Source organism: Rhodnius prolixus, unplaced genomic scaffold (genome assembly GCF_049639745.1).
Source record: "Rhodnius prolixus isolate KJV_2025 unplaced genomic scaffold, Rpr scaffold_5, whole genome shotgun sequence".
Classification (NCBI taxonomy): domain Eukaryota; kingdom Metazoa; phylum Arthropoda; class Insecta; order Hemiptera; family Reduviidae; genus Rhodnius; species Rhodnius prolixus.
The window spans coordinates 38,719,522-38,746,792 of NW_027411624.1; the positions used below are offsets into that span (position 1 = coordinate 38,719,522).

Here is a 27,271-nt window from a genome sequence, read left to right on the forward strand (position 1 = left end):
ACGGACTTTTCAAACGACCCTCGTATAATACGAGTCCATACATGTAACGTACATGCTGGTATTGTCTGTCCAACTATTGTAGCCGAGGTACTTTTATATTTGTTACCTAAGTTATTGATTGACAAAAAGCTTTATATTGTTTAAAATATTTATGTGAATATCATAAATCGCAAATATTTTTAGAAGAGTGGTAATTTCATATTTGTGGTGATTTTATTGTTCAAAACCACATCATGGGGCTTTCCAGGTATTCGTCCTCCCCGTTGTCGACGCCCTACGTGATGTACGAGTATATTCAATGCAAATTTATCCCTTACAACATTTCATAGCAGTAACTTAATTTAAATTTTAGTTTTTTAAGAGATGAAAATAAATACATCAACTATGTTTTTAGTTAAATAAAATAGTCGATGAGGATTATTCCTTTCGAATCCCAAAAGGCAGTCGCCATAAACTTTCCGGCCGAAGAAACGGTCTTCGCCTTTTTTTGGCGCAGATTCCCCCTTGGAAACCCATTGTTTATATTGTTCTTTGGTCTCAGGAGTGTAGTGATGTATCCATGTTTCATCCACAGTGACGAAACGACGCTTAAAGTCCTGCGGATTCTTCTGGAACAGCTGCAAACCCTCCTTGCAGCACTTCACACGATTTCGTTTTTGGTCAAACGTGAGCAATCGCGGCACCATCTTGCGGATAGCTTTGTCATGTCCAAATGTTGATGTAAAATATTATGTACCCGTTCATTCGCGATGCCCACAGCACTAGCAATCTCACGCACCTTCACTCTTCTGTCATCCATCACCATATCATGGATTTTATCAATGATTTCTGGAGTAGTAACCTCAACAGGGCCTGCAGAACGTTCAGCGTCACTTGTGCCCATATGGCCACTCCACAATTTTGAAACCACTTATAAACTGCTCTAATCGAAGGTGCAGAGTCACCATAATGTTTATCAAGCTTCTCTTTAGTCTCCTGAGGCGTTTTGCCTTTCATAAAGTAGTGTTTAATCAACACACGAAATTCTTTTTCGTCCATTTTTTGAAAATCACTCGACTTCCTCGATTCAAACGAATGCCAAACACAAAGAAATAGACCGATCTGGCTGAAACTTGGTGTGTGTTCTTCCAAGAGATGCTACTAACTAAACATAACCTCGATACGCGCCAGTAGTGCTATCTCTCTGACTTTGCACGGACTTTTCAAACGACCCTCGTACACCCAGCTGTAACACTCCAATAACATTCTAAATTCTACTGACTCTCTCCAGAGAGAGATCAGAGAGGAGATCGCGAGGCCACTGTCTTTTAAGACGTCTGGAAGTGTTGTCTGGAAGATAAATGTTGTACAAGTGGATGGATTGTGATCAGATTGAATGTTAAGATAGAATTTTCTGTATCGTGTTTTCAGCAACTTGTGTGACGAAAGGAATGTGTGAATGGTTTTGATTGGTGACGTAGAAAGGAGCGTTCACTATAGAGCGAAGAATTTTAGACTGCAAGGCCTGGAAACTTTTTTTTTTTTTTTTAAAGTGTAGGCCGATTGCAACCGAATTAGATTTTTATCATGGAACCACCTCGTTATCGACAGGTTATTCCTATTTAGCAGCAAGATCGACTGACTACCTCGTCTGGGAAATCTTGGGGAGATTGCATTTTTCCCGGCAGAACTCTCAATTGGACTATGCCCCGTACTTCATAGTAGCTCTCTACTTGAGTGAACAAAAGGGACAAAAGGCTGGGCTCTGCCAAGAATAAGCCGCTGCATCGTGTCTTGTGAGCACCCATGGTTTCATTAGGAATGAACAAATGTGCCAGTTAGCAGGAAGTCTAACTGTACTACCATAAATGAAGGAATTAAAGACTAGACACGTCAACGCGCAGGACATGGCTCCAGATGACCTAGCCAATACAGTGTCTGGACAACAACACTAACTCCACTAAAAGTTATGGTTCCAAACTTGAACCAACCAGCCAGTGATCACTTCTTAACAAACTCATGTTCAGATTGCAACATGCTTAAACGCAAAAAAAATCAGTCACAACTAGGCATGTGATGTACGTATTTAGGAAAAAATGTGATTTGTCACTAGCATGGATTTTTTCTTTAAAAACAAGAAATCTTTATTTTTCATTGCGTCAAAAATAAATTAGGTAAAACTTAACAGGTGAGTTTTTACCGTCGTTTCAGTCAATCGTAAGTCATTCTTCTGTCATTCATTAATATATAGTCGTCGGTAGATGTGCATGGCAGGCTGCAAATTTATTCTATAATTATATATTTCAAAATTTTGCTTATATTAACATTCCGTAAATAATGTACCAGGAGGGGAGGAAATGATAAAACTGGCCGTGGCGCCGGGATATTGCTTTTAAAACGGGACAGTTCCGGTCAAAACAAGGACTTGTGGTAAGCATTTGAATTAGATAAATATGTTTCAAAAATGCGGGTAATCTCTAATTAGAACCACAAGAGCTGACGTAAGTGCATGACGTAATGAGTTAGTTTAAGATATTTAATCTTGTTGGACTTTTAAAACTAAGACGGAAAAGTGTGTATCTCAATTTTGGCAGAGCTGTTGCGGTTAAAAGTTTTGCTGCATTTTGGTACAATGGAACAGAAAGTGATTTCTATAGATTTGTTTGAAAGTGAATAAGCCGTATATCACGTGGACAGAGGTAGAGGAATGTCACGTTATATACCGGATGTCAGAATCCCAATGCTACCACTATATTATAGTTCTATATGTTGGGAACTTATTGTGGACCTATACAGGAAGACCTAGTGCCCTATTAGCCTTTATTAGTGTACAGCGGAAATAAGTTTTTCGTCAAATAAATTTAGTGACGTACTTACTCGTATTTTATCTTTTATTTCTTTGACCAGTGATTGGCAATATTATTGCAATCATGCCTGTATTCTCGATATTCAGTTTTCCCCGCGGAAATATCAGCGGAAGGAAAGAGACTATGTAATGCGGAAATTACCTGTTTGGGCGGGCGGATCTAGGCGCTCCGCAGTGTGTTCTGATAACATTGGGCACCAGTAAAATCAGAAATAGAGTACTAGGTGGTTGGCCAACAGGGGGGGTACTACTCTTCGATTAGCATGAATTATTACCATGAAAGTCGCGTCAGAGATGGTGAACAGTAATAATGAAATTGCCCTCCTCAGGGTTCGAAAGATCTATGGAATCATTGGATGATTTAATATGGCAATGTGAAGAATAATGTGGAATTGTTTAAGAATTGTTGAAATATGGTCGTTTAGAAGTTAGCTTAACATAAACCATCTGTTTTTTGTTTTTTTTTTTTGAGAAAATCGTGACTTGTAATGAAATGTGGATCTCGTACATTAATAGGAAACAGCTCTGATAATTTTTGGACAAGGACGAGCCTCCTCAACATTTTCCAAAGGGCATAACACCCACCCCAAAAAAGAAAGGGCATGTAGTGTGTGTTTGGCTTTGGTATCATCCCCTATCCAATTTTTTTTTTTTTTTTGGAACCAGTGGAAGCATCCAATACAAAGAGATATTTTTCAAGAAGGTGCCGGAAATTACGTCAACAGCCGGCAGAAGAGGTCACCGGTCTGATTATTATCGCGTCTCAAATCACTGACCAAAAATTCAAATTAGCTCTATCGTTGTTTTCACTCTAATTTCTACATAAACTACAAGGGTTGGCTGAAAAGTAATGCACACATGCTAGGAGAGAGGGAAAGAGAAGTGTTATTAAGTTCGGACAGAAAGTATACTAAAGTACAATTCTTAAGCTTCACAATTATGTATTACTTTTCCATGTAGTCACTATTAACGCTCATACATTTCTCCCAACGTGAAACAAGTTTTTTCATTCCGTCACTGAAGATTCTTTTGAGTTTTCTTGAATCCAGGAATTGACAGCTGCCTTCACCTCATCGTCTGAGGAGTACTAATTACCCTTGAGGTCTCTCTCTTGAGTAGAGGAAACAAATAAAATTCGCAGGGGGGCAAGATCCGGGGAATAAGGAGGGTGTGGAATTGGTTCAAACTTCAGTTTTTTTCCAGAGCCTCTGGCAAGTTTCGCCGTGCAAGGTGTGAGGAAGAGTGTTTTCATGTGGCAAGATTATTGGTGCCAAGCTGCCTCTAACATGACAAACTCGACGTCGGAGGTTTCTTGAGAGTCTGTACGTACCGAGAAGAATTTACTCCTGGTTGCCTCTGGATCCAGGAAAATCCAGGTCACATAAACTTGGTGAGCATCCCCAAAACTCAGTCAGAAGAATTTTTTCGCTGACGGTTGTATGTTGAACTTTTTCTGCCGAGGTGAAGACGCATGTCCGATATTCAGTGCTCTGCCTTTTCTCTTCTGGGTGTCGTATTGATGGACCTATGATTCGTCCCCTGTCATAATATTCAAAAGAAAGTCCGATAACAGCACGCAGTGACATAGCATCAGTACACGTGTCCATACTTCGGCGTCTAAAAATACACTGGCTGAACGCAGCGAGCTCATACTGCTCATACGTAATAAGGGGAAATGTGACTTCCAAAAGCCACCTCGCGCGCTTTTTGAAGCTCTTCGATCGCGCTCGACATGTGTGCATTACTTTTCCAGCCAACCCTCGTACTATACTCTTCAGACTTCTCTACCAAAAGGAGACCATGGTAGCGTTCTGTGGGGGAGGGGGGACCAGGCAAAAAACAAGCATTTATTAAATTTCTTGAATTTAAAAAATCCAATTTTTAAAGTGATGAAATGGACCAAAATGAGCTGAAATTACTGGTGATTATTCTTAAATTTAATTCAAGGATTATTAGTAGTTCAATTACACAATTTTGGAATATTCCCCCTTTGATGCTTCGCCCCTTTCAGCCTAATTTAAAAATTTACTGTCAAATGTAAATAGCTTTTTCTTTTTTTGTGATTTCTGTGATTTTGAGCTATCTTTCATCATAGATAAGGCCGAAGAAATTAGGTCAGCAGAACAAAAAAGGCGATCCACGTTTTTAGTGTTGCACCAACTCTGTGATTAAACTGATTCCCATTTTTCTCTGTTAAAAAAAAAGAAAAAAGAAGAGGATTTCAATGGATTTGCGTGACACTAGAGCAGACTGACAGACAGATAAAAATCTCCATATTTTTTTTAACGAATGGGGGGAGTTAGTGTGAGTTAACAAAAAAAAAAAAAACGCAAATTGGCGCGATAATTCCTAAGTAAATAGTAAGTGTTTACATTTAAGGTAGGATTTTTTTTATTCCTACAAAAGAAACAAATGGCACTGGTGACTTGATTTTGTTCATTTTTACTACCATTAACACAATAACTCGGGTGGTCCATATTCTGTTTGAAATACAGGAAGCTTTTGGCTAATTAAGCTGACAAATATCCTGTTTTTGAGAAGGAGAATGTAACCGTTGCTGAGTGAAGTTACTCAGGGCTGGCCCACGTGCATAGTTCGAGCAACCTAAACTAAACTTAAACGGGGTGCGGCCCGAGTTTGATACGAATTGCAGTTTTCAGTGTTGTTTGCGGAGCTGAATGAACCTACCAATCACGGTGGGGTATATTGCTCTCGAAAGCGGGACATCAGCCGGGCTTATTGCGAACTTGCGCCATTACCCCGGAGGACCCAGAAGCGGAGCCGGCCGCGGAAATTGCTGCTCAGCGGGACCGGAAAAAAAGCCGAAAAGACGCATCGGCTGAACACTGAAACAGTGACACCAAGTGGAATTATATATTACACAGCCCCAAACATGTCTTTTTCAAAGCCCCTGCAGTGAAGAGAAAGGTTGGTGATGAGCACAGACAATTTCAGGAAAAGTGGGAAGTGCAGTATTTCTTTGTTGAGCAGAGGGGCATCCCGACCTGTCTTATTTGCGTAGAGAAAGTTGCGGTACACAAAGAATATAATTTGAAACGTCATTACACAACTAGACATGCTGAGGAGTATGCAAAATACCAGGGATATGAGAGAGAGCAAACCGGGTTGCTAATCTTAAAACTTATCTACTGAGGCAACAAGATTTCTTTAAGAAAGCAACCAAAGAGAATTATGCAGCAGTCGAAGCTCTAGCTACGTGGTTAGTGAAATGATTGCTAAAGCAGGAAAGCCATTTAAAGAAGGTGAATTTGTAAAAAAGTACATATTACAGGCTGCAAGTATTGTCTGTCCAGAAAAGAAAGGTCAGTTTAGCAACATCAGCCTTTCTGCAGACACTAGCAGAGCGCATTTCTGACCTGTCAAATGACATTTATGCTCAGCTGTGTGAGAAAGTAAAATGTTTCAGTGAATACTCAGTTGCTCTTGATGAAAAGACATTTGATAACACTGGAATGTTTTTGTAAGAGCTTTTCTCGTGGAAAACCTGATGCGGCCTATACTCACCCAGACTCTACCTCCAGCGGCCCCCGGGTAGATTGAGTTTGAGACCCCTGCGTTACACGATATGAAGACCTCTTGTGAGGGTAGAAAAGTCTCCCCCAGAGATCTGATAGATGATATGCAAACTCCTCTCTAATACAGAACAAGAATACTCTGCGAGCTTGAAAGAAGGAGAGAGGATTTCTTGTACTAGAAAAATAAAAGAGGGTCGCACAATATCGAAACCTCTTTTGGCTATGCTGGGGGTCCGTGCTACAGGAAACCGCACATGTTTCCTGCGTGATTCCACGGCAGTGATTCCGCGAAACCGCGTGATTCTAATCAATCTAGAATCTCCTTTATACGATACAATTTTTTTTTTATGAACTATGAATTTAATTATTAAGATTGAACAAAGAATTTATTAAACATTTAAATATTAACATCTATTCGTAAATAAAAATGCACCCACATAAATACCCTTCCCTAATGCAGGCTCTGTTTGCCTTCCTATTTTATTGCCAGTTCCGTTTCGGTCTGAAAACTTTTATGACTCCCTCGTTTCTGTGAGGGAACATATTTATGCCCCAACCTGTACTGGGGTTATTCCGTACCCTTTAACCTTTTTTTTTTACACTTATTGATCGAAATGTAACGGCTCCATCTTATTTATATTGCATATAGGTACTTAAAAGTAAGGGGAAAAAGAGTTAAATTTTTTGTTTAGTAACCAAATTATCCTTTAGAAAAAAATATTCATATATCGTCCATATTATCGCGTTAAAGTGCCTAAATTGATTTATTAATTGCGAGACCCGCAAAGCTAAGATGTATTGTTGGTTTAGTGGGTTCGATTCCCCGGTCTCAGGCCTTGGATTTTATTTAATTGTTAATATGAGAACTTTATAGTAAAGTGTGTTAGGCGGTTATAGGCTAGACCCGCATAGCTAATATGTATTGTTGGTTTAGTGGATTCCATTCCCTGTCTCTAGGCCTTGAATTTTATTTAATGTCTAATATTAGAAATTGACAGTAAAGTATGTGTGCTAGTCGCCTCCGTCCTCGACACCCTAATTGGTAGTTGGACGTAAAGCTCGCCTGGAAAAATTGGCAATTACTTTACTTTTTACTTTTTTTAATTCGGTTAAAGTGCCTAAATTTATGACTACAGAAATAATAATTTTGTTGTTAATCTCAAAATGGTCCAAGTACAGGAAATGTTGGGAATAACTTGAAACTGTTTATTTGAGTTCATCCCAGAAGTGTAGGTCTTGAAAATATATAATAGTTAACAATTTATTGTCTCACAGCAAATCCCATAATTCTAACCAATTTTATTAGTTTTCACTCCAAATCATGTGAATTCGTGTATTTCCGGTAAAAGTTCTTCTAACTAGTCGTAAACGGAAGTAATCAACAATTTTCAATATTACATTTTTATGTTTTATTTGCTACAAAGTAGGAGTTCAGAAATTTTTCCTTCTCATTATTATGTATATTTAAGAGAAGATATTTTGTCCCAACTTGGGAAATTTCATAATTTCACTTTTCCTTCTTAAAATTAAATTCCATCCTGTTATGAATTGTATTTATTTTAATCAACCAGGATGGAGTTCTAAAATTGGTGCAAAATATTCTTCTTTAGTAAATTTGGGTAGTAAGCAATGGTCTTCGACGGTCTTCTTTCTCTGAATGCAGTTTTTTTCTTCTCTCTCCCTTTATCTCACATTCCAGCACGATCTTAACCCTTTCAAGGTCTTTGGGGGGCAGATGCTTCTCAGTCTAGCTAGTAGCTCTTCTTTCATGTGGGATCGTTCAGGAACTTTATTTAGTTGTGTAAACATGGAGGTCATCCTTTCTGTATTTGGAAGGAAGATGCCTCAGTTGCCGAGCGATTAGAGGATGAGAATCGTAAAGATGAATGGTATTGAAGGGTGACTGATAGAAATATGCATTACTTTAGTTTTAAATGAGGAATGACTGGTCTAATTAGAAAATATAATGTTCGAAGTAAATTTATTGGTTTCGAATTATCCAGGGGGAAGTGGCTACTTGCTCCAAGGTCAAAACTTCGTTCTCTTCTGGCCCAATATCAATGACCTGGAAGATGTACCGAGGGATAGCCCCACTACTCCTTTTGGAACTTCTGAGCTCTGTAGTGGTGACAGATTTAGGGTTTAAAGGCAACATACCAGTGGTATAGCCTTTTTTTTTGGTTCCCAATTACCGTGCAAACTTGACCCAAGGAAAGAAACGGGTCCTTTAATCTAGCGGGATAAGACAAGAGAAGATAATCAGAAAAAAAAAAACTGGCGTTTAAAAAAGTGTGAATTTCTTCACTAAACCTACAAGAAGTCAACGCCTTTATATAGCTGTAGGGCCTGTGCTACACAGCATCCTCCCCCCATGTACCATTCTAATCTTGGCTTACTCAAAATATAATTAGCCGAAGAGCCAAAAAAATCCTTTGAATGTTTCACTTACGCAACAACATTTTTTTTATTTCTCCTGTGGCTTTCCACAAAGATAAAATGGATTTCTTTTTGTGGCATACAGACTGAGGCTAACATGGCAAAACATGCGCTTTAATTTCATGTGGTTATAAAAAAAGGAAAAAATATTAAATTAAACAAACAAGGTTAGGTTAGCTTTGTAAAGTTAGAAATGTGTCAGTGAGACGAGGAAGGGTATTGCTGCTGTCTTTAGAACTAACATCTCTCAACGCGTCCACCCAGACTTGTTTTGATTTACGTACATATATCCACGCACATGTCTGGACATGTCTGTCCGTTACTTATTCAACATTCGTTTATACATTCCATATAACTTTTCTATTTATTTATTTTTTTTATAAATAACATTTGATTATTAACAAAGTCTAAAAATGAAACAACAAACTCCCCAACAGAAATTGCTCAAGCCTTTTGAAATTGTTAGACTGGTTATAAATATAACCAGGACTCGTAAGCAAATAGTGATCGTGACTCCAACGACTGTCTGTTACGTCACTTTTCAAGATACTTAATTGAAACATTATCATCAAGTTTGTACACCAAAGTAACAACACGGCCAATATTTACGTGTAAAGTTGAAGTAATTGAAAACAATTGGAAAATCCGTTCAATTAAAGTAGACTGACTTCCGGTTAAGGCATTTCCTCCGAACTTCGTATTCTAGCGCCATTTTTAACTTCTTTTTTTAATGGAATATGATTCGGTTTTTCCCACTTTCCTTGTTTAGTTAAAACAACCACAGGACAGAGAAAATTCGTAAAAAAAAAAACACTCCTTCGTGTTAAGAGGAAGTCAAAACGTATAATAATAATAATTGGGTTTATTTAAGTAGTAATCAATAAATATTTACCTACAAATACATTTGATATTAAAAAAAAACACATCTACATGGACAGTGTCCGTCTGCAAAGTTGTTTTAACAAAAATGTATACTCTGATGAAACTTAAAAAACAAACTATTTACATACCCCTCTTTTAAATTATTTTAAAAGAAATTAATGGAGCAAAATAATTTATAATCTACCTACATACAATATTATACAATAGGAGACCACAAAACAAAACAAAAGGCGAACACATAACATAAAACAAAACAAAAATATAACCCATTATTATAAAATAATAAACTGCCTTCTATATATTAAACATAAACACTAAAAATTAAATTCCTCTATTAAAGTTTTCCTATAATTTAAGGCATTTACAGGAGAAGGTCCTCGATATGTTCACGTACACCTTTATACGAGTATGAACCTCACATACATAGGGCTAACTCCTCTCCCAGTCGACCGTACACCGTCGTGACCCCCAAAAATCATATCTACATAAAATTCTGAATCGAATGACACCTCGTTCATGAAAATCGGTTCACGCGTTTAGGTGCTACCGTTGTTTACAAAAAAAAAGGTAACAACAACAATAAGAACAAGAACAATTTATGAAAATGCCGTTTTTGCCCATTTTTTAGCAACTTTTTTTCTCAAAATCTATAAGATTTAGGTTGTAGAAAAAAAAAAAAATAACAGTTACAAAAGGAGGATTTGCCCTATATTTTAAAGAAAATTTGGGAATTTTATCTTTTAATTGTCAAAGTTGGGTGTTTTTTCAATGTTACCCATTTTCTGTACAGTTTTAACCCTTATATAACCGTCCTACCGGACATAAAACTGTCCGGTAGGACGGACGGAAATTGAAACTCAGGTATTCATTTCTACTTCTATTGAAGCAAAAACTACCATAATAATTTGTAATTAAATCGAAAGTGTATATACGAGGGGGTACCCAAAAATAACCGGAATTGCGTTGCCGCGCATGGAGCTTGTGTAGTACGCATTTCTGCCGCTAGACGTGTATAGCGCAATTCCTTGCCAGTTCAGTCCTGCCTGTGTTGTCTGCCTTGTTCTGTTCATCTGCAGTGATTGTTTTTACCAGCGCTGTTTTGTTCTTTTTTCGTTTTTTATGATGGCAAGTTTTAGTGAACAACGTGCAGCTCTGAAATTTTGTTTTCTACTCGGCAAAAATGCTGCTGAAAGTGTTTTAATGTTGAAAACAGTTTACAAAGATGACGCTATGGGAAAAACTCAAGTATACGAGTGGTTTACTCGGTTTAAAAATGGCGACATGTCGATTGATGACAAACCTCGTTCTGGACGTCCATCAACTGCCCGAATTGACGAAAATGTTGAAAAAATTCGAGAGCTGGTGTTCACAGACCGTTGACAGACAATTGATCAACTGTCAGAGAGTAGTGGGTTATCTTGGAGCTCGGTTCAGCGAATTTTAACGGAAGATTTGGGGATGAAAAGGGTTGCTGCCAAGTTTGTTCCTCGAGTTCTGACTGACAATCAAAAAGAACATCGAGTTGAAACATGTCGTGCTTTGAAACAACAGCTTGAAACTGATCCAGACTTTCTGTCAAAGGTCATTACTGGTGATGAGTCATGGTGCTATGGTTATGACCCAGAAACAAAGCAACAGTCGAGCCAATGGAAGACGTCATCTTCACCCCGACCAAAAAAATGTCGTCAAGTCAAGTCAAACTCAAAACAATGCTGATTTGCTTTTTTGATGCCAAAGGCGTAGTCCATTCAGAGTTTGTCCCCCCAGGTCAGACCGTCAATCAAACCTTGTATTTGGAAGTTTTGAAAAGATTGCGCAATAGTGTTCGCCAAAAAAGACCCGATTTGTGGCAAACAGGAGACTGGTTCTTCCACCACGACAATGCACCTGCACACACAGCCATCTCTGTTACACAGTTTTTGGCTAAAAATGGCATGGTTCCGCTGCCCCACGCACCTTACTCGCCTGACCTGGCTCCGTGCGACTTTTTCTTATTTCCACGCATGAAAAAGGGCATGAAAGGTCACCGATTTGACAACATTGAAGAGGTCAAGAAAAAAACGAAGAAGGAGCTGTCAGCCATTTCTAAAGATGACTACAAAAAATGTTTCGAACAGTGGAAGCACCGGTGGGACAAATGTATTAGTTGTAATGGAGAGTATTTTGAAGGGGATAAGGTTGTTCTGTAAAAAATTTTTAAATAAATAGCTTTTAAAAAATAATTCCGGTTTTTTTTGGGTACCCCCTCATATCCGATGTAAACTCCAAATTAGGAAACCATCACAATTCCACTTCCTTCTTATGTGGACTACAGGAGATTAAGGGGAGAATATTCTATGTTACCCATAATGCCTGACAAGAGCGGAAGTAAAAATGGATTTAGTCAACTGTCAGATCCATTATTGTTGGCAGATAATACCAGGAACTAGATTTTGTCACGATCCCTTCCAAAAATAAATATTGGAACAATTAAATATTCAATAAAAACTTCACCCATAAATGTCGTTTGTTTTTTTTTAAATCACAATTTATTGTTCTGTAAGTTTCGAACTTGCGTTTTTAGATTTTGTTACAAATCTCTTTGGTAGTTTGAAATGTTGTAACCTACCATCTATTTGACCTAAATCTGTTTAATTCCCCCTACAACTTCTTATCAACTTACTCCAAACTGTCATCTTGCTCTGAACAAAGATGGAAGTTTTACTAAAGTTTACTTTAAATCACATTACCATGACTACAGTAGCTTATTCTAGGGTAAGAACTTTAAATTATTCTGAATAATTTCTATGATTGGTTTACAATTTTCTTTTAGGTAAATTTATTTTTTATTTAAATATTTGAAGGGTGCTCTCCGAGGCTGGATGTGAATCAGAGAGTTATAATGACACGTCTAGATTTGGGTGGAGTTCTATGTAGCGAGATTAGACTATTTCAAAAATGAAATAAATATTTAGTTGAAGAGTTATTGTTTGATTGGTTGGAGATGTAGAAGTGGGCGTTAACTATTGCTTTTTTTCAGCCATTTAAAGTCTAAGCAAAGTATCCAACTCACTTGCCATTTTATCATTTAAAAGTAAAGTAATTGCCTATTTTTTTCAGGCGGGGCTTAAGGTCCAACTACCATTTACTAGGTGTCGTGGACGGAGGCGACTAGCAAACGTACTTTACTGTAAATTTCTCATTTAACCATTAAATAAAATCCAAGGCCTAAAGACCGGGAATCGAACCCAATACCACAATGCATATTAGCTTTGCAGGTCTCGCCTCTTAACCCGCTCGGCTACCGTGGCGCCTATCCTATTTTATCATTTTCAAGTTTGTAACTCCTCCTCCTCTTACAGCTGATGGGTAAGAGAGGGGGTGAGGAAAGTAATTTTGCTTTGAAATAAATTATTTTTCTGCAACCATGTAGGGAAGTTCTCATTACTCAATTAAAATCAGCTGTGTAATGCCCAACTTCCCACACTAGTGGGGGGAAATTCCCATTAGTGTCACTTTCCGCACAAGTGAGTGGAAAAACTTTATTGTGCTTCCTTGATATAAGAAGTTTTGTTATTAACATAAATATTTTCTGTAAAACTTTAATAAGCTTATTTAACGTAACTAAATAATTAAAAAACGAATATTAAAAAATAAAATAAAAATTGAAAGGAATATAGAAATAAAAATAATACTTTAATAAATAATTAGATATTTTTAATTATAACAGTTAAAAAGGTTATAGTGTTACCTTATAGAAATTTAAAATGGATTCTAGTGATTCCTGTTTAGAAAACACTCCTCCATCAATAAAAGAAACAGCAGAAAATGTAATAAGTAATGTAAATACGTAAGTAATGTAAATAATTGTAATATAACAATAAATGTTTATAATAAATAAATTACTTTTTGTAGACTGTAAAATGAAATTTTTAATTTTATTAGTTAATAAATGGTTGCAGAAAAAATATAATATTTAACTCTAGTGTAAAGTATTTTCCTCACACTCGGCAATTTGCACTTGCACTCGCATCGCTTCGCTCGCTCGTGCGTGCAAACCCTGCCTCGCGTGAGGAAAAGTACTACTTTCCACACTTGTTAAATAAATAACTATTATTCGTTATTGTCAGTAGCCCACTCCCCAGTTGTGGTTAGGTCTACATAAATTCCCTCCGTGCCCCTACCTCCGTATAAAGAACAACTCCAACTTTACACTTCTAAAATATTACCCTTGCACTTCGCTGAAATACGTACTACGTTTCATTCATCTTTTATTTCACAATTTTTTACAAAAATCTCCGTATCATGTAACCTCCTATACAGACACAGCCAGCATGAGTAGTCTGAGACAGACAGAACATGAATGAAGGGCGAATTCTCTACAACAAACTGATTGTTCCTACCTCTGATGGTGGATGAAAGTCTGATCAGGAGGGGGTAATAAATATGCGTGTGCTAACTCCGATAAAATTATCGATACTTCTCATTTTCACGATAATTAGCATAAAGCGAGGTTATATAAAGCTCTTACCAAGGAGGATGAGCGTCTTCTTAATGTCTGGGAGCGGAAGATTTTTGAGAAGAATATATGGCCCCATTCTGGAAGGGGGATAGATGGAGGATAAGGACCAACAAGGAAGTCATAGATCTTTATGCTGATCAGGACCTAGTTGGCCTTATCAAACAAGGACGAATTTGATAGTTGGGTCACTTGGAACGAATGGGGGAGGAAAGAATAGCCAAAAAACTATTTCTTGGGCATCCAGGAGGGGCTAGAAGGAGAGGGAGGCCCCGGGTGAGATGGCTGCACTGTGGGAGCAAGATCTAAAAGAATTGGGCGTAAGAAGATGGAGAAGAGCGGCCTAATAGAGAGAGACGAATAGCACGATATTATTAAGGCGGCCAAGGTCCTTCATGGACTGTAGTGCCCCAAGCAAGAAGAAGAAGTAGTTATGTAAAAAATAATTCGTTTGTAGAGAGAAAAATAATAATAATTAAAAAAATTGTTTAAAAAAATGCCCTTTGATTAGATTAGGTAAGATTGGATAAAGGGTTGGCCAGATACCAGTCAGGGGCTGCCCCCCACAAAAACGTAATAAGGGAAATGATTTGATGGTAGTAAACAAATCGAACAGTATACTGCATGTGGATAACAATGTTTGTTGTAACTACTATTACGTGTTAGTACTAATTAGTATGATTTCTGTATAATAAAAGGAGTTGTGTATGTGTAAATAAAGTTACAGTATTAGTAGCCGTAGATAGGCCATACTGCGCGTTATGGAGGACAACAAATAGAAAACATGCGCAACGCACTTAGACCACACAGTCTCTGTATGCTGTATAAGAGACAGGTGACTCATGCAAGTCTGGACATCCATTTTTATTGAATCCCTACAGCGTATGCGCTTTACAGCTTTAGTCTGTCTGTCTGTATGTTACGGACTCCCTCATGAGGCTGTATGTCGTAATGGAGGAAACCTTTCCACACTGTTTGCTTGACTAGTTGGTCTTGATTTTGTTCAATTGTAACTCATCGCATCCTTGAACAACTTCTTCAACTCATATGAAACCTTACCCTAGCTTTTTACCAATGATATCCCACCGATATCACCAGCAAGTCACGTACAACACGTTTTCTGCCAACCATAAACTGCGATATTTTCTGTATTTATATAAAGCATTTTATTACTTATATGTACCATTAAATTTTAAGTGCAAAGCTTATTGGCCAAGTATAAGAGTTTAAGTAATTTGTTAAAGTGACAAATATCTCACACCAATGATTCGATGGCATGTTAGCTTTAAACAAGAAAAAAAAAAAAATAAAGACAAAAATTGTCTTCAATAGATAAAACAACGGTGAGGTTACCGGCCCGGCCCTCTAACAGTACCTTTGGCCAAATCAAAGGGCATTGATGCAGAAGTTAATTTGCAGTAAAAGCTGGACAATCGAAACCTTTGTAACCGAAGGAACCGAAGTTGGCTAATCGAAAATTCCATCGAACCACATGGCAAAAGTCGAAAAAAAAAAAACTAACACAAATTATGTAGAGTCGTAAAAATGATCTTTTCTCGTTCGTTTTATTTTTATTTATTTATTTAAAACCAAAATAATTTTTAGTTAATGATCGTTTCTAGTCATTCATTAACAAATCGTAAAATCCCTTGATCTCTAAAATTCTGCTGAACAAATTAAGGCCTAATTAGCCTTAAGTATACTAATAGTAAAAGTAAAGTAAAAAGTAATGGCCCTATTTTTTCAGGCGGGGCTTAACATCCAGCTACCAATTAGGTGTCGTAGACGGAGGCGATTAGAAAACATACTTAACTATAAATGTCTCATATTAACCATTAAATAAAATACAAGGCCTAGGCTAGGGGAATTGAACCCACTAAACCAACAATACATCTTAGCATTGCGGGTCTAGCCTATAACCGCCTAACATACTTTACTATAAATTTCTTTTATTAACCATCAAATAAAATACAAGGTCTAGACCAGGGAATCGAACCCACTAACCAACAATACATCTTAGCATTGAGGGTCTAGCCTATAACCGGCTAACATACTTTACTATAAATTTTTCATATTAGCATTGCGGGTCTAGCCTATAACCGCCTAACATACTTTACTATAAATTTCTTTTATTAACCATCAAATAAAATACAAGGTCTAGAGACCGGGGAATCAAACCCACTAACCAACAATACATCTTAGCTTTGCGGGTCTAGCCTATAACCGCCTAACATACTTTACTATAAATTTCTTTTATTAACCATTAAATAAAATACAAGGTCTAGACCAGGGAATCGAACCCACTAACCAACAATACATCTTAGCATTGAGGGTCTAGCCTATAACCGGCTAACATACTTTACTATAAATTTTTCATATTAGCATTGCGGGTCTAGCCTATAACCGCCTAACATACTTTACTATAAATTTCTTTTATTAACCATCAAATAAAATACAAGGTCTAGACCAGGGAATCGAACCCACTAACCAACAATACATCTTAGCATTGCGAGTCTAGCCTATAATCGCCTAACATACTTCACTATAAATTTCTCATATTAACCATTAAATAAAATACAAGGCCTAGACCAAGGGAATCGAACCCACTAAACCAACAACAATACATCTTAGCTTTGCGGGTCTAGCCTATAACCACCTAACATACTTTACTATAAATTTTTCATATTAACCATTAAATAAAATCCAAGGCCTAGACCAAGGGAATCGAACCCACTAAACCAACAATACATCTTAGCATTGCGAGTCTAGCCTATAATCGCCTAACATACTTCACTATAAATTTCTCATATTAACCATTAAATAAAATACAAGGCCTAGACCAAGGGAATCGAACCCACTAAACCTACAATACATCTTAGCTTTGCGGGTCTAGCCTATAACCACCTAACATACTTTACTATAAATTTCTCATATTAACCATTAAATAAAATACAAGGCCTAGACCAAGGGAATCGAACCCACTAAACCAACAACAATACATCTTAGCTTTGCGGGTCTAGCCTATAACCACCTAACATACTTTACTATAAATTTTTCATATTAACCATTAAATAAAATCCAAGGCCTAGACCGGGGGAATCGAACCCACTAAACCAGCAATACTTCTTAGCTTCACAGATGTATAAAAAAAATTAAAATTAAGTGATAAGTGAAGTAGATTTTTATTATAATGTGTAATAATGAAGGTGTCAAAGTTATGGTCATTTTTAGAATGCGTTTTACAAAAAAAATAAAAACAAACAAAACTATGACGTCAGACACGATCCGGAATCATTTCTAAATACATATTAAATTTTAAACTGTTGATTCATTACGCAAAAATTTGTTTTCTTTCCTGTCGCGCCAAAAAGTTCTCCAAAACATTCAATAAATTAGCGGGAACAAATTCAAACCATGAGAAAAGAAAAAGAAAAACAACAACAGTTTAAACAATGACAGCGAAAATAAGGTCCATTAAATTTTCACATTTATCTCATTTTCCTTGTTGCCACATTCCTGCAACGGCAAAGATAATTAATCAGGACAAAAAAAAACTAAAAAAGAAAGGATATATTACCACAGAGGGTACCTGAGAGTGAACCTAACCTATTCCTTCAGGGTCTTGTTTGTGGAAAATCTCATAAATGTCACAGAACGTTTGTTTACCCTTTTCCAGACTGCTCTTAGTCCTCTATCCCACTCTCTCTCCCCCCCGCCAGGAAAAGGAGAAAAGAAAAGTGAAAATATAGACGTATTCTGGGAAATTAAGGGAATTATAAATCATCTTTTGAAATTATAATTAATGTTTAAATAAGATTTTTAAAAAAAATATTGCAGCCAAGTGAGACTCATATCCTGTTTGAGGAGAAAATTATCAATTATCAAATATTAGATTTTTTTTTTTAAAGTTTTGAACGGAAGTACGACTATGATCAAGAGAAAATCACGCAGTTATTTTAGTTTCATATTGGAAAAATATTTCCGTTCATATATCTGTATGATTTCTCTCCATTCGGCCTCAATATACTCCTGTACAAGTTATACGTATGTACAAATGAGATACGAAGATACATGTTATATATTATACGACCGTTAGTTTTAAAAACTTTGGTGACAGTTATATTATAAAAGGGTGAATATTTCATTCTATTATATTGCGCTTCGAATTCAAACTTCACAAAACTAGAATTCAGAATGAAAATAGGTCAGTATACGTAATTGTTGAATGGGACCCCTCACACGCAGCGCATGCTGGTGTCCGTTTTTGTAAGTTTTTTTTTTTGTTGCTAGGGTAGTTTACATAAGGGTTATAATTTATTTTTATTTTTTTTAAATTCATTTCCTCTTCTCTTCCCAACATTAAGGAGTGTTAGCCACTTAAAAAATAAAGTAAATAAATGGAAATTAGTTTCGAAACATAAAAATAAAATATTACGCGCTTTTCATCATGTTTTCATGATTATTGTACATTTTGTCATTGTATCAACCCTTATACTTCAACTTGAGAATATACACGAGTATATTATACAATAAGAGAAATGTCAATCTAAATCCCATAAAACAACTGATGGTTCGCATTAAAGATACATATAAACTTACTTTACTTCTTTTGAATCTAAACAAACTATGCACTCATGTTCACTGTGACGTATTAATTTGATTAAGCTCCTTCTTTCATATAACTCGTACTTAATATGTCCGTCTCACTTAACACTTTCTCTCGTAATACTAAATCTCTTTGGAAAGGCACGTGTAACTTTTAAACAATAAGAAATAATGTTACGTTAATGTAAAAACTCCCGAGCTAACCCTTCTTTTTTAATTCGAGTTGCAGAAAGATAATGTTACCTGCTGGGGATAGCTCAAGTAACATGACCTATTTCCTCTTTAGCTGAGGAAGAATTTCTCCCAAGAATCTAAGCTTTACCCTTTAATCGTATTTTTCCTGAGAAGTGATGTAAACAAAAAGAAAAGCCCACCAATCTTTCTCTTAGAGCAGTTGGTCTTAATATTATTTTTTTAAAACGACAGAAGTTTTACAGTAAAATGTCTCGATCTAACGATTTTCCTAAAAATTTGGAATGCCTGTAAGTATTATGCAGGCAATGAGGAAATGCATTACACTTTTAATGACACTTTTGAGCATGGGTGTCAAACTCAATCAAAACCACGGGCAACTTGGTGCAACAGGCAAGATTTACGCGGGCCACAAACATTTGCAAAATTTTTCTCTAGTTTTCCGAATATCTGGATTATCAGAGACTGAGAACAGACAATCTTCATTAAGGTAGATAGATGTTTATCCAGTCAATCTTGATCTGTATGCCGTTTTATTTTAATTTCATAGACAAATGTACCCTAAAAATAACACAAACTTTGTACAGCAAACATTTTTGGATATTTCTCGCCCTAAATAAGAATATATTTTGGGAATTCCTACTTCGTCATTAAAAAATAACCAAATCATTCTGGAATTCCACTGAGAGTGGCTGGACATATGGTTTCTAAACGTCGCTGGAACTGAGTAAGCGTGTTTATACTAAGCCTACAGGCCCCTAGGAAAGACCCTGGGGACACGTGTATATTTGGGCACGTGTATACTCGTCTTCAGTAGTAAACGGAAAGTGGGAATTGTGTGTACGATATTTTGCCTCGATCCTCCCCTAGGCGCTATTTCCTTCATAGAAAACTTTTTACTGTTTTATTTCAGTACATCGTGGGGCCACCAAGAAATTACCTCGGGGGTCACCACTTCGACACCCCTGCTTTAGAGGGAAGCTTAAGCCCATCTTTCCCACCCCCCCACAACTGCCTTAAGGTTCTCTTGAGAAAGTGTTTCATATGAATGTTACAAGAGTGAATCAGCATATAAAGTTGTAGAAGCTGTTTTCGAAAGAAATACAAACCAAATACTGTAAAACTTCTATCCAGAAAAATCGGGCACTTATGGTTTTGGAGCTACTTTTGAAAATCCCACTGTGGCACCTGTTCACAATGTGAAATTCTATGTTCTGTGTTTTGATGACTATGCTAAACAAACGGACAAACGGAATTATAAACCACTTGGTTCATTAAGTAGTCCAGCAAGAACTTGAAAGCAGTAAATGATCGAAGACAAAGAACAAGTCGATGTCGAACTAGACTGTCCGTGATGAACATGTTATGGACTTGCAGAATGTCTTTAAATTTCCCCACTATTTGCCTCCTTGGAGGCCCATTATTCCTCTATTGGGAGAAAAAGAATATATCCGCATAATCATTGTACCGGTATAATGTGAGAACGTTTAGTGACGAAATTGCACCAAAGAAAAAGAACTGCAAGTCTTTTATGGGAGAAGCGAAATAAAACAAGCAAGTTTTGAGATTGGCTAGCCACCTAGAGAGAATGGAAAGCAGTCTCAAACCGATATTAACAGTAAAGCTGAAATTGAGGACAAGGAGCTCAAGTAGAACGCTCCTTCTAAATAGATAGACTGGTTAGGTGGAAGAGGATCAGAGGTTGCAAAGAAGTGGAGGATGAATCTCCCAGGATAAAGGAGAATGGCATTTAGATAGAAGCCTTGGTCCTTTTAAGGACTGTAGAACTGAAGAGCTAGAACTAGTAATAAGTAAGAAGTCAGCTATAATTAATTACAAAACGGGCAAAACATTGTTAGCGCCCCTGTATTACCAAAAATTTTATAATAATTTTATTGTCCTGAGTTAATCCAGTAAAAATGCTATCATTAATTTAATTTGTTTCTGTTTGCTTTTTAAATAGAACAGAATCTCCTCTCCTGCAGTTAATAATTATATAACAGCTCAAGTTCTTTCGGCCCTTCTAGCATAGTACCTCCACTCAAGGTCAGATTAATTTGTTTACCCCTATCCGTGTTATATTTAAACTACATCCATCCATGATGTTGGGTATCAGCAGCCTGATACTTATACTTAGTAACATACAGACATAACATAACTATGACTGGAGAATGGCTATGATATGAGGTCGAGAACCTTCTACCAACTGTAACCATTATTCAAGGGGGGCTTTTAGTATGTTAAGTGGTCTTCCAAACACTTGACCTCTTTATAGACGGATAGTAATAGTAGATGGTTCTATAACTGTTCTCCACGTCATTACTATAGACTGGCTATAATTATTGTTGCACTCCTCTAAACAATATAGTAAGGAAAATTTATTTATTCCTTTTTTAATAAATTTTGTTCCTATTTTGACTAAAAAATTGGATTTCCAAATCCTAATTGAAAAATTTAATCAATGGCAATTTGGGGGACTTCCTATTCCGGTACAGATGGCTTTAGATTGATATTTTCACTTCCAGGTTGAAAGGTAGGCTGTGAATTGAGGAGACCCATAAACCTGGACATGAACTAGATCCAGTAAAGACTGGTCTTCTTTATGGGCACCGGTCTTCATGAGTGTTGTAAGGAGCGATGAGACTTTAGATCGCTTGGGCCAGGGTTTGAGGACCCCTGAGGAGTTTCTTTGGGACTCAAACTCTTTGGTGAAATTGCACAATTCTTGGTCACTTAAGTAAGCATGGGTTCATGACAGGTTGGGAGGAACGCCAAGCCAGAAAAAGTTTAATCTTTAGCTACTTGTCCAAATTTAATGCTGCTTAATTACTATAGGCAAGGCACATTTTATCGTAGGTCTCTTAAAGAGTCATTGTAGTTTAAACCATTGCATTGTTATGGCAAAAATCAGGGCCTTTTACTCTATCATGTAATGTAATGAACATAAAATCTATCAGAATTACTGTAGAAATAAAATTTATATTCTATGTCTACCCTTGAATATAGAATAAAGAAGTAGTTGCACTCAGTCTGGACAGAACCCGATGTATCAACATAGTAACGCTTGCTAGGCGCCACGGTAGCCGAGCGGGTTAACAGGCGAGACCTGCAAAGCTAATATGCATTGAGGTACTGGGTTCGATTCCCAGTCTTGGCCTTGGATTTTATTTAATGGTTAATTTGAGAAATATTAAAGTACGTTTGCTAGTTACCTCCGTCCACGACACCTAGTAAATGGTAGTTGGACGTTAAGCCCCGCCTGAAAAAATAGGCGATTACTTTACTTTACATTTTTTTTAAGTAATGCTTGCTTTATTCCCTAATTGAAGAATCATAAACCTCTGATATGTAGGAAGGAATAAGCTTGAACTCCTTGTTAAAGTGGAACTAGCATACCATATAGCCTGGCCTAATATCGTGGAAGTTCAGCACCAACCTACCGCCTGCCACTAATCCTCTCAAGTAAAATTATCTGGGACACTATGAAACGAACATGTTAGGAGTCTTGAGGCAGGAAAACGTAAAGCGGCTACCGCTGGGCATGTTCGAAATCTTGGCTATGGCCTGCTTTCGGCGCCTCACTGGACAATATTAACTGCAGCACCACCTTCACTGTAATAAAATAGTCGAGAGAACCAGAATTGTTGAAGAAGAAACGACTCCAGGACATATCGTCAGATGCACAGCTCTCTGAGGTACTGAAGCCAGGATATTCTCGAATATCAAGCACAAAAAGTTCACATGGCTGGAGAGTCGAATAAGGGCAGAAAATGTCTGCGATGAGATGTTTACTGTGTTGATGGGGAAAAAAAGCTTAAGGATTAACTGTAGCTGGAGGGCAGTAAGGCTAAAAACCTTTACTATGGGGCTTTATGAGGTAAACGGATCTGCCCAATAAGAAGGCGAATGGAGATTTTACCGAGAGAAATGGTTGATGGAAATTCAAGTTACAACATAACGTTGACAAGAACAAAAAAAAAAACTAATCTACATTACTCTACTGTTGTAAAAAGCAAGGTTGTAATGCTGTGTGGGAAAAGTTGGGGTTTGAGCCCTAAGATGACACTCTGGATTTACAAGAGTGTAATAAGACCCATGGTGTCACATGGGGCGGTAGCATGGTGGGCGAAAACCTTGCAGGTGGGTGGAGTCCGAGCACTAAGTGGTATTCAAAGGCTGGCTTGCCTGAGTGTTACTGGTGCCATGAGGACTTCCCCTACTGCGGCCTTGGAGGTTTTATTAAATTTGCCCCCTTTGCACATATATATTCAAGGCGTTGTAAAGGCCGTTGTCATTAGGCTTATGATAGGACAAGCTCCCATTACCGTCAGGCATGGAGGAGCGTATCAAGAGTTGTACGAGGAGCTGGAGGCCGACCCAATTCTGGGCCTGCCTTCGGATTTTATGACTCCCAAATATAACTTCGACAAGCCTTTCAAAGTCTGTATTGGGGACCGGGAGGCTTGGACACGAGGACCCCCAGTTGAGGGAGATTCAATATGGTACACGGATGGCTCCAAGATGGAGGAGGGTGTGGGAGCGGGAGTGTACGGGACGAAACCGAAATATAGCTTTTCGGTTAGCCTAGGAAAACTAGCTACAGTTTTTCAGGCTGAGCTAGCTGCAATTAGGTTCTGTGCTGCCGAGATTAAAGGGCGAGGAATTATTAATTCCAAGGTCGTAATTTTCTCGGATAGTCAGGCTGCTCTACGGGCAATTAGTTCCTACCAGGTCAACTCAAGGCTGGTTTGGGACTGTCTGGGTGCCCTGAAGGAAATTAGTGACCAAAATAAGGTCTTTCTGGTCTGGGTACCTGGTCATTCAGGACATAAAGGAAACGAAGCGGCAGATTTATTGGCCCGGGAAGGCTCTGCGGGACGCTTCGTTGGCCCGGAGCCCTGTTTTGGGGTTCCGAAGTGTGTTAAGGCTGCGACCATTAACTTATGGGTGCAGAGTAGGTCTCAGGAGTGGTGGCTTGCCACCACTGGGCAGAGACAGGCGAAGGAGTTTATTAAAGGCTATTCGCCGAGGCTGACTGCAGAATTAATCCGTCAAGGCCGTGGGGCTATAAGGATGATTGTAGGCCTATTAACTGGCCACTGTAGGCTCAGGAAACACATGCATCGCATGGGCCTGGCAGATGATAGCCTATGTAGGTTCTGTCAGGAAGAGGAGGAAACGGCACTGCACGTGTTGTGTCAGTGTGAGGGGCTCGTGTGGCTAAGGATGTTACTTCTCGGGGAGGAAAAGCCAAGGCCTGTGAGCTTTACCCAAGAGTCGCTTTCCAGCATTAAGAGTCTGATTAAAAGGACAGGTCTGGAGAGTGAACTTTAAAGTGAGGGGAGCCACAATAGATCCAGAGGGGTCGCAGTGGCGTAGGCCTTGAGGCCACCCTAGTCTAATCTAATCTAATCTAAGGTTGTAATGATATTCAAAAAATTATAGGAATTATTCTGTTTTAGAGTTCATCAGACAAGTTTTTTGTATCCAGAAAAATCATCTTAATATATCTAAATGCATACGATTTGGGCTGCGAGAGAAAATTAGCTAGAAATAAAATATCTTTATAATAATATGAAACTTCATATGTTGCTAACTCTGAATTTTGTGGAAAGAAGTATTTTTTAAAGGATCTCCCTAGATGGCAGGTCATGTACATTTTAATTTCCCGCTTAACTCTTTTCTAAACGAATATTCGAAAGTGGAGGGAGTATCCATAATTCTATCTAACCTCACTTGGCTGTGTTTGATATTGTTCACTTCAAGTAATCATCACAATTGGAGTGCCATTTTGTTTTTATTCATTGTTTCAGTTTCAGAGCATTTAATGTGTATTAATTGTGTTAAAGTACATTTAGAAAATTAAATGTTTCCTTAGTTGACGTAAATATACCCAAGAAATGAATTAACTTCAAGTAGATGAATGCTCAGGTGTACATACAAAGTTTTGTTTTAAGTGCACATGGCTTAAAACCGTTAAAAGGTTAGATTAGAATATTGGTACAAAGTATCGCTCATTGCTCGTCGTTTCTCTTACTCTTTAATTACATTAAACTTTAGTGAAGTAAAATAGGTAAGTAATAAATGTTGAATAATTCAAACAATCAGTTAAATTCTGTTCCAAAATAGAAATCGAGATTAAACTTCTACTAGTTTGTAGATAATACCTTAAGCACAGTTGTTTTGCAGTTTGTAGTTTCTCTCGTTTTACATATTTCCTTGCACTGGACACTTTCACACAAGCTGCGGATTACACTTTGAATTTCACAAATCTGTAAAAGTAAAAGAATGATGACAATTTCAGTGGATATTTTCCAAAAAGAGCAGATTTCAGAAGTTATAACTGTTCAGCTTATGCAGAATTCTCTATTTTTTAAAAGTACGTATTGACATTTTATTTTAAAGTAATCATTATTAGTCTACTACTTTATCCTCTTTCTTTCAAGGTAAAATTCCTTCTAATTACAAATGGGAGCATAAAGGTTTCACTTCTTATCAAAATATTCAAGTGAAGTTACTTAACATCTTTCAATCACAAAAAAAAAAGAAAAGGATTACAAGATGCACATTATATTAAAAAAAGTTTTTGGTATCCAATATGTTGAATTTAGACACAAAATGGTTCCTTAAAAGAAATCTTAAATTACCAGGTATGATTTTAGCATTCATAATTTCTAACCAATTACAAATCTTCCAGATTACCATTTCAAAATAGACGTTGTAAAACATATTACGGTCTAGCAAAATTATTTGGACTTTTTAAAGTGACATCGCAGCTATCAGCTTCATAGTTTTATAATCAAAATGTAAGTAACGTAATTTCAGGTTTTATATTTTTATAATTGTATTAATTTGTTATATTTTCTACTTTTTTTTATGTTAGTTATTACATTAGAATTTCCAAAATTATTAGATTTAAATCTTCAAATCTTATGAATGTTGAAAAATCACCATCTTGAATTTAAAACTTAGTAACCTAATTTTTCTAGTAATGATTCTAGTTCAAAAGTAACTATTATTAAAGAAAATTTCACTTGATTTGTTTTAATCATAATCCATTTTATGAATTGTGAGTATTCATTTTTGTGATTACTTAATTTATATTAATAATTATTCAATATTAAATGTACTTACATTACACGGATTAGGTACAACGCCATAGATAAACTGTGACTGGCACAGCTTAGGAGTTCATGATCAGCATGAAATTCTTCAATATTATGAATCAATTCAATTATTGAAAAAGGTAAACCTTTTTTTTTTAAAAAATTAATAAAATGTTTTCTTTTTAAATAACTTAATATAAATGGTTTTAAAAAGTTATTTTTCTGAAAAATATCTCAAATCACCAAGTAATTACCATTAGTTTTTAAACTATCATTTAAAATGATTTCAAAATAATCATTCAACATTAAATTTTACTCTTTTTTTTCGGACAACTTTTGGCTTAAATTATTTTTATTATATTTTTGTACTAATTCCTTTGTTTTACCATTTTAGTGACGTAATTTCCCTCAACTTTTTTCTTGGTCTTTCCAGGTACGCCATACTGTTTTTTTTTTTAAATTAGTGTCTTGTGTTTTATTGAAGTTTTATTTTGTTTTAGTTTTTTAAAATAAGAGAAAACAAAAAATGAGAATACTGCTTAATAAATTGTCCAAGTAAAGTGCTTTTAAAAAGAACAACTGATCAACTTTGAACTAATTTCTGAAATGCATCATAACGTATGTGAATGTAATTTTCAAAATAGTTATTTTTTTTTAAATATAATTGATTTTATTCGTTTAAAGTGTTATTTCACAAAGATTGATTTGATATACGAGGGTCGTTTGAAAAGTCCGTGCAAAAATAAAAACTACCTAATTTTTTGGGGTAAACCTTTTTTATTTTCAACATAGTCTCCTTTTAAGCTTATACACTTCGTCCAACGCTGCTCTAGTTTGTTGATCCCTTCCGAATAATAGGATTTGTCCAAGTCTGAAAAATAGCCATTCGTTTCTGCAATCACCTCCTCGTTTGAATAAAATCTTTTTCCCGCCAGCCATTTCATCATATTGGGGAACAAATAGTAGTCCGAGGGAGCCAAGTCTGGAGAATAGGGGGGATGTGAAACGAGTTGGAACCCTATTACCATTAATTTTGCGACCACAACTGCTGAGGTGTGAGCTGGTGCGTGTGTCGTGATGGAAAAGGACTTTTTTTGTGGGCCAATCGTGGGCGTTTTTCTTGCAGCTCGGTTTTCAAACGGTCCAATAACCATGAATAATATGCACCTGT

General features: G+C 36.8%; 3 protein-coding genes across 4 annotated transcripts in view; 2 read left to right on the plus strand and 1 right to left on the minus strand.

Annotated features, from left to right (window-relative positions):
* LOC141458338 (uncharacterized) overlaps nt 1-25,832 on the minus strand; it is a 192,291-nt gene extending 166,459 nt beyond the window's left edge. The window contains exons 1-2 of one of the 2 annotated variants that reach the window (XM_074136192.1): nt 25,697-25,832; nt 25,162-25,266 (exon numbers count right to left, since the gene is read on the minus strand). In XM_074136192.1, coding sequence (XP_073992293.1) covers nt 25,162-25,266; nt 25,697-25,723 — 132 coding nt within the window. In that variant the 5' untranslated portion in view covers nt 25,724-25,832. Of the gene's footprint in view, nt 1-25,161; nt 25,267-25,641 lie in introns of both variants that reach the window. The other variant, XM_074136194.1, reaches the window with a different exon arrangement.
* The window catches only part of krz (beta-arrestin protein kurtz), a 246,672-nt gene that overhangs the window by 45,894 nt on the left and 173,507 nt on the right, over nt 1-27,271 (plus strand). The gene's annotated exons all lie outside the window — the stretch shown is intronic.
* LOC141458317 (uncharacterized) lies at nt 1,114-25,803 on the plus strand. Its single transcript, XM_074136122.1, has 4 exons — nt 1,114-25,067; nt 25,184-25,373; nt 25,441-25,583; nt 25,692-25,803. The coding sequence occupies exon 1, from the start codon at nt 22,901-22,903 to the stop codon at nt 24,326-24,328; it is 1,428 nt and encodes a 475-aa protein (XP_073992223.1). The 5' UTR covers nt 1,114-22,900; the 3' UTR covers nt 24,329-25,067; nt 25,184-25,373; nt 25,441-25,583; nt 25,692-25,803.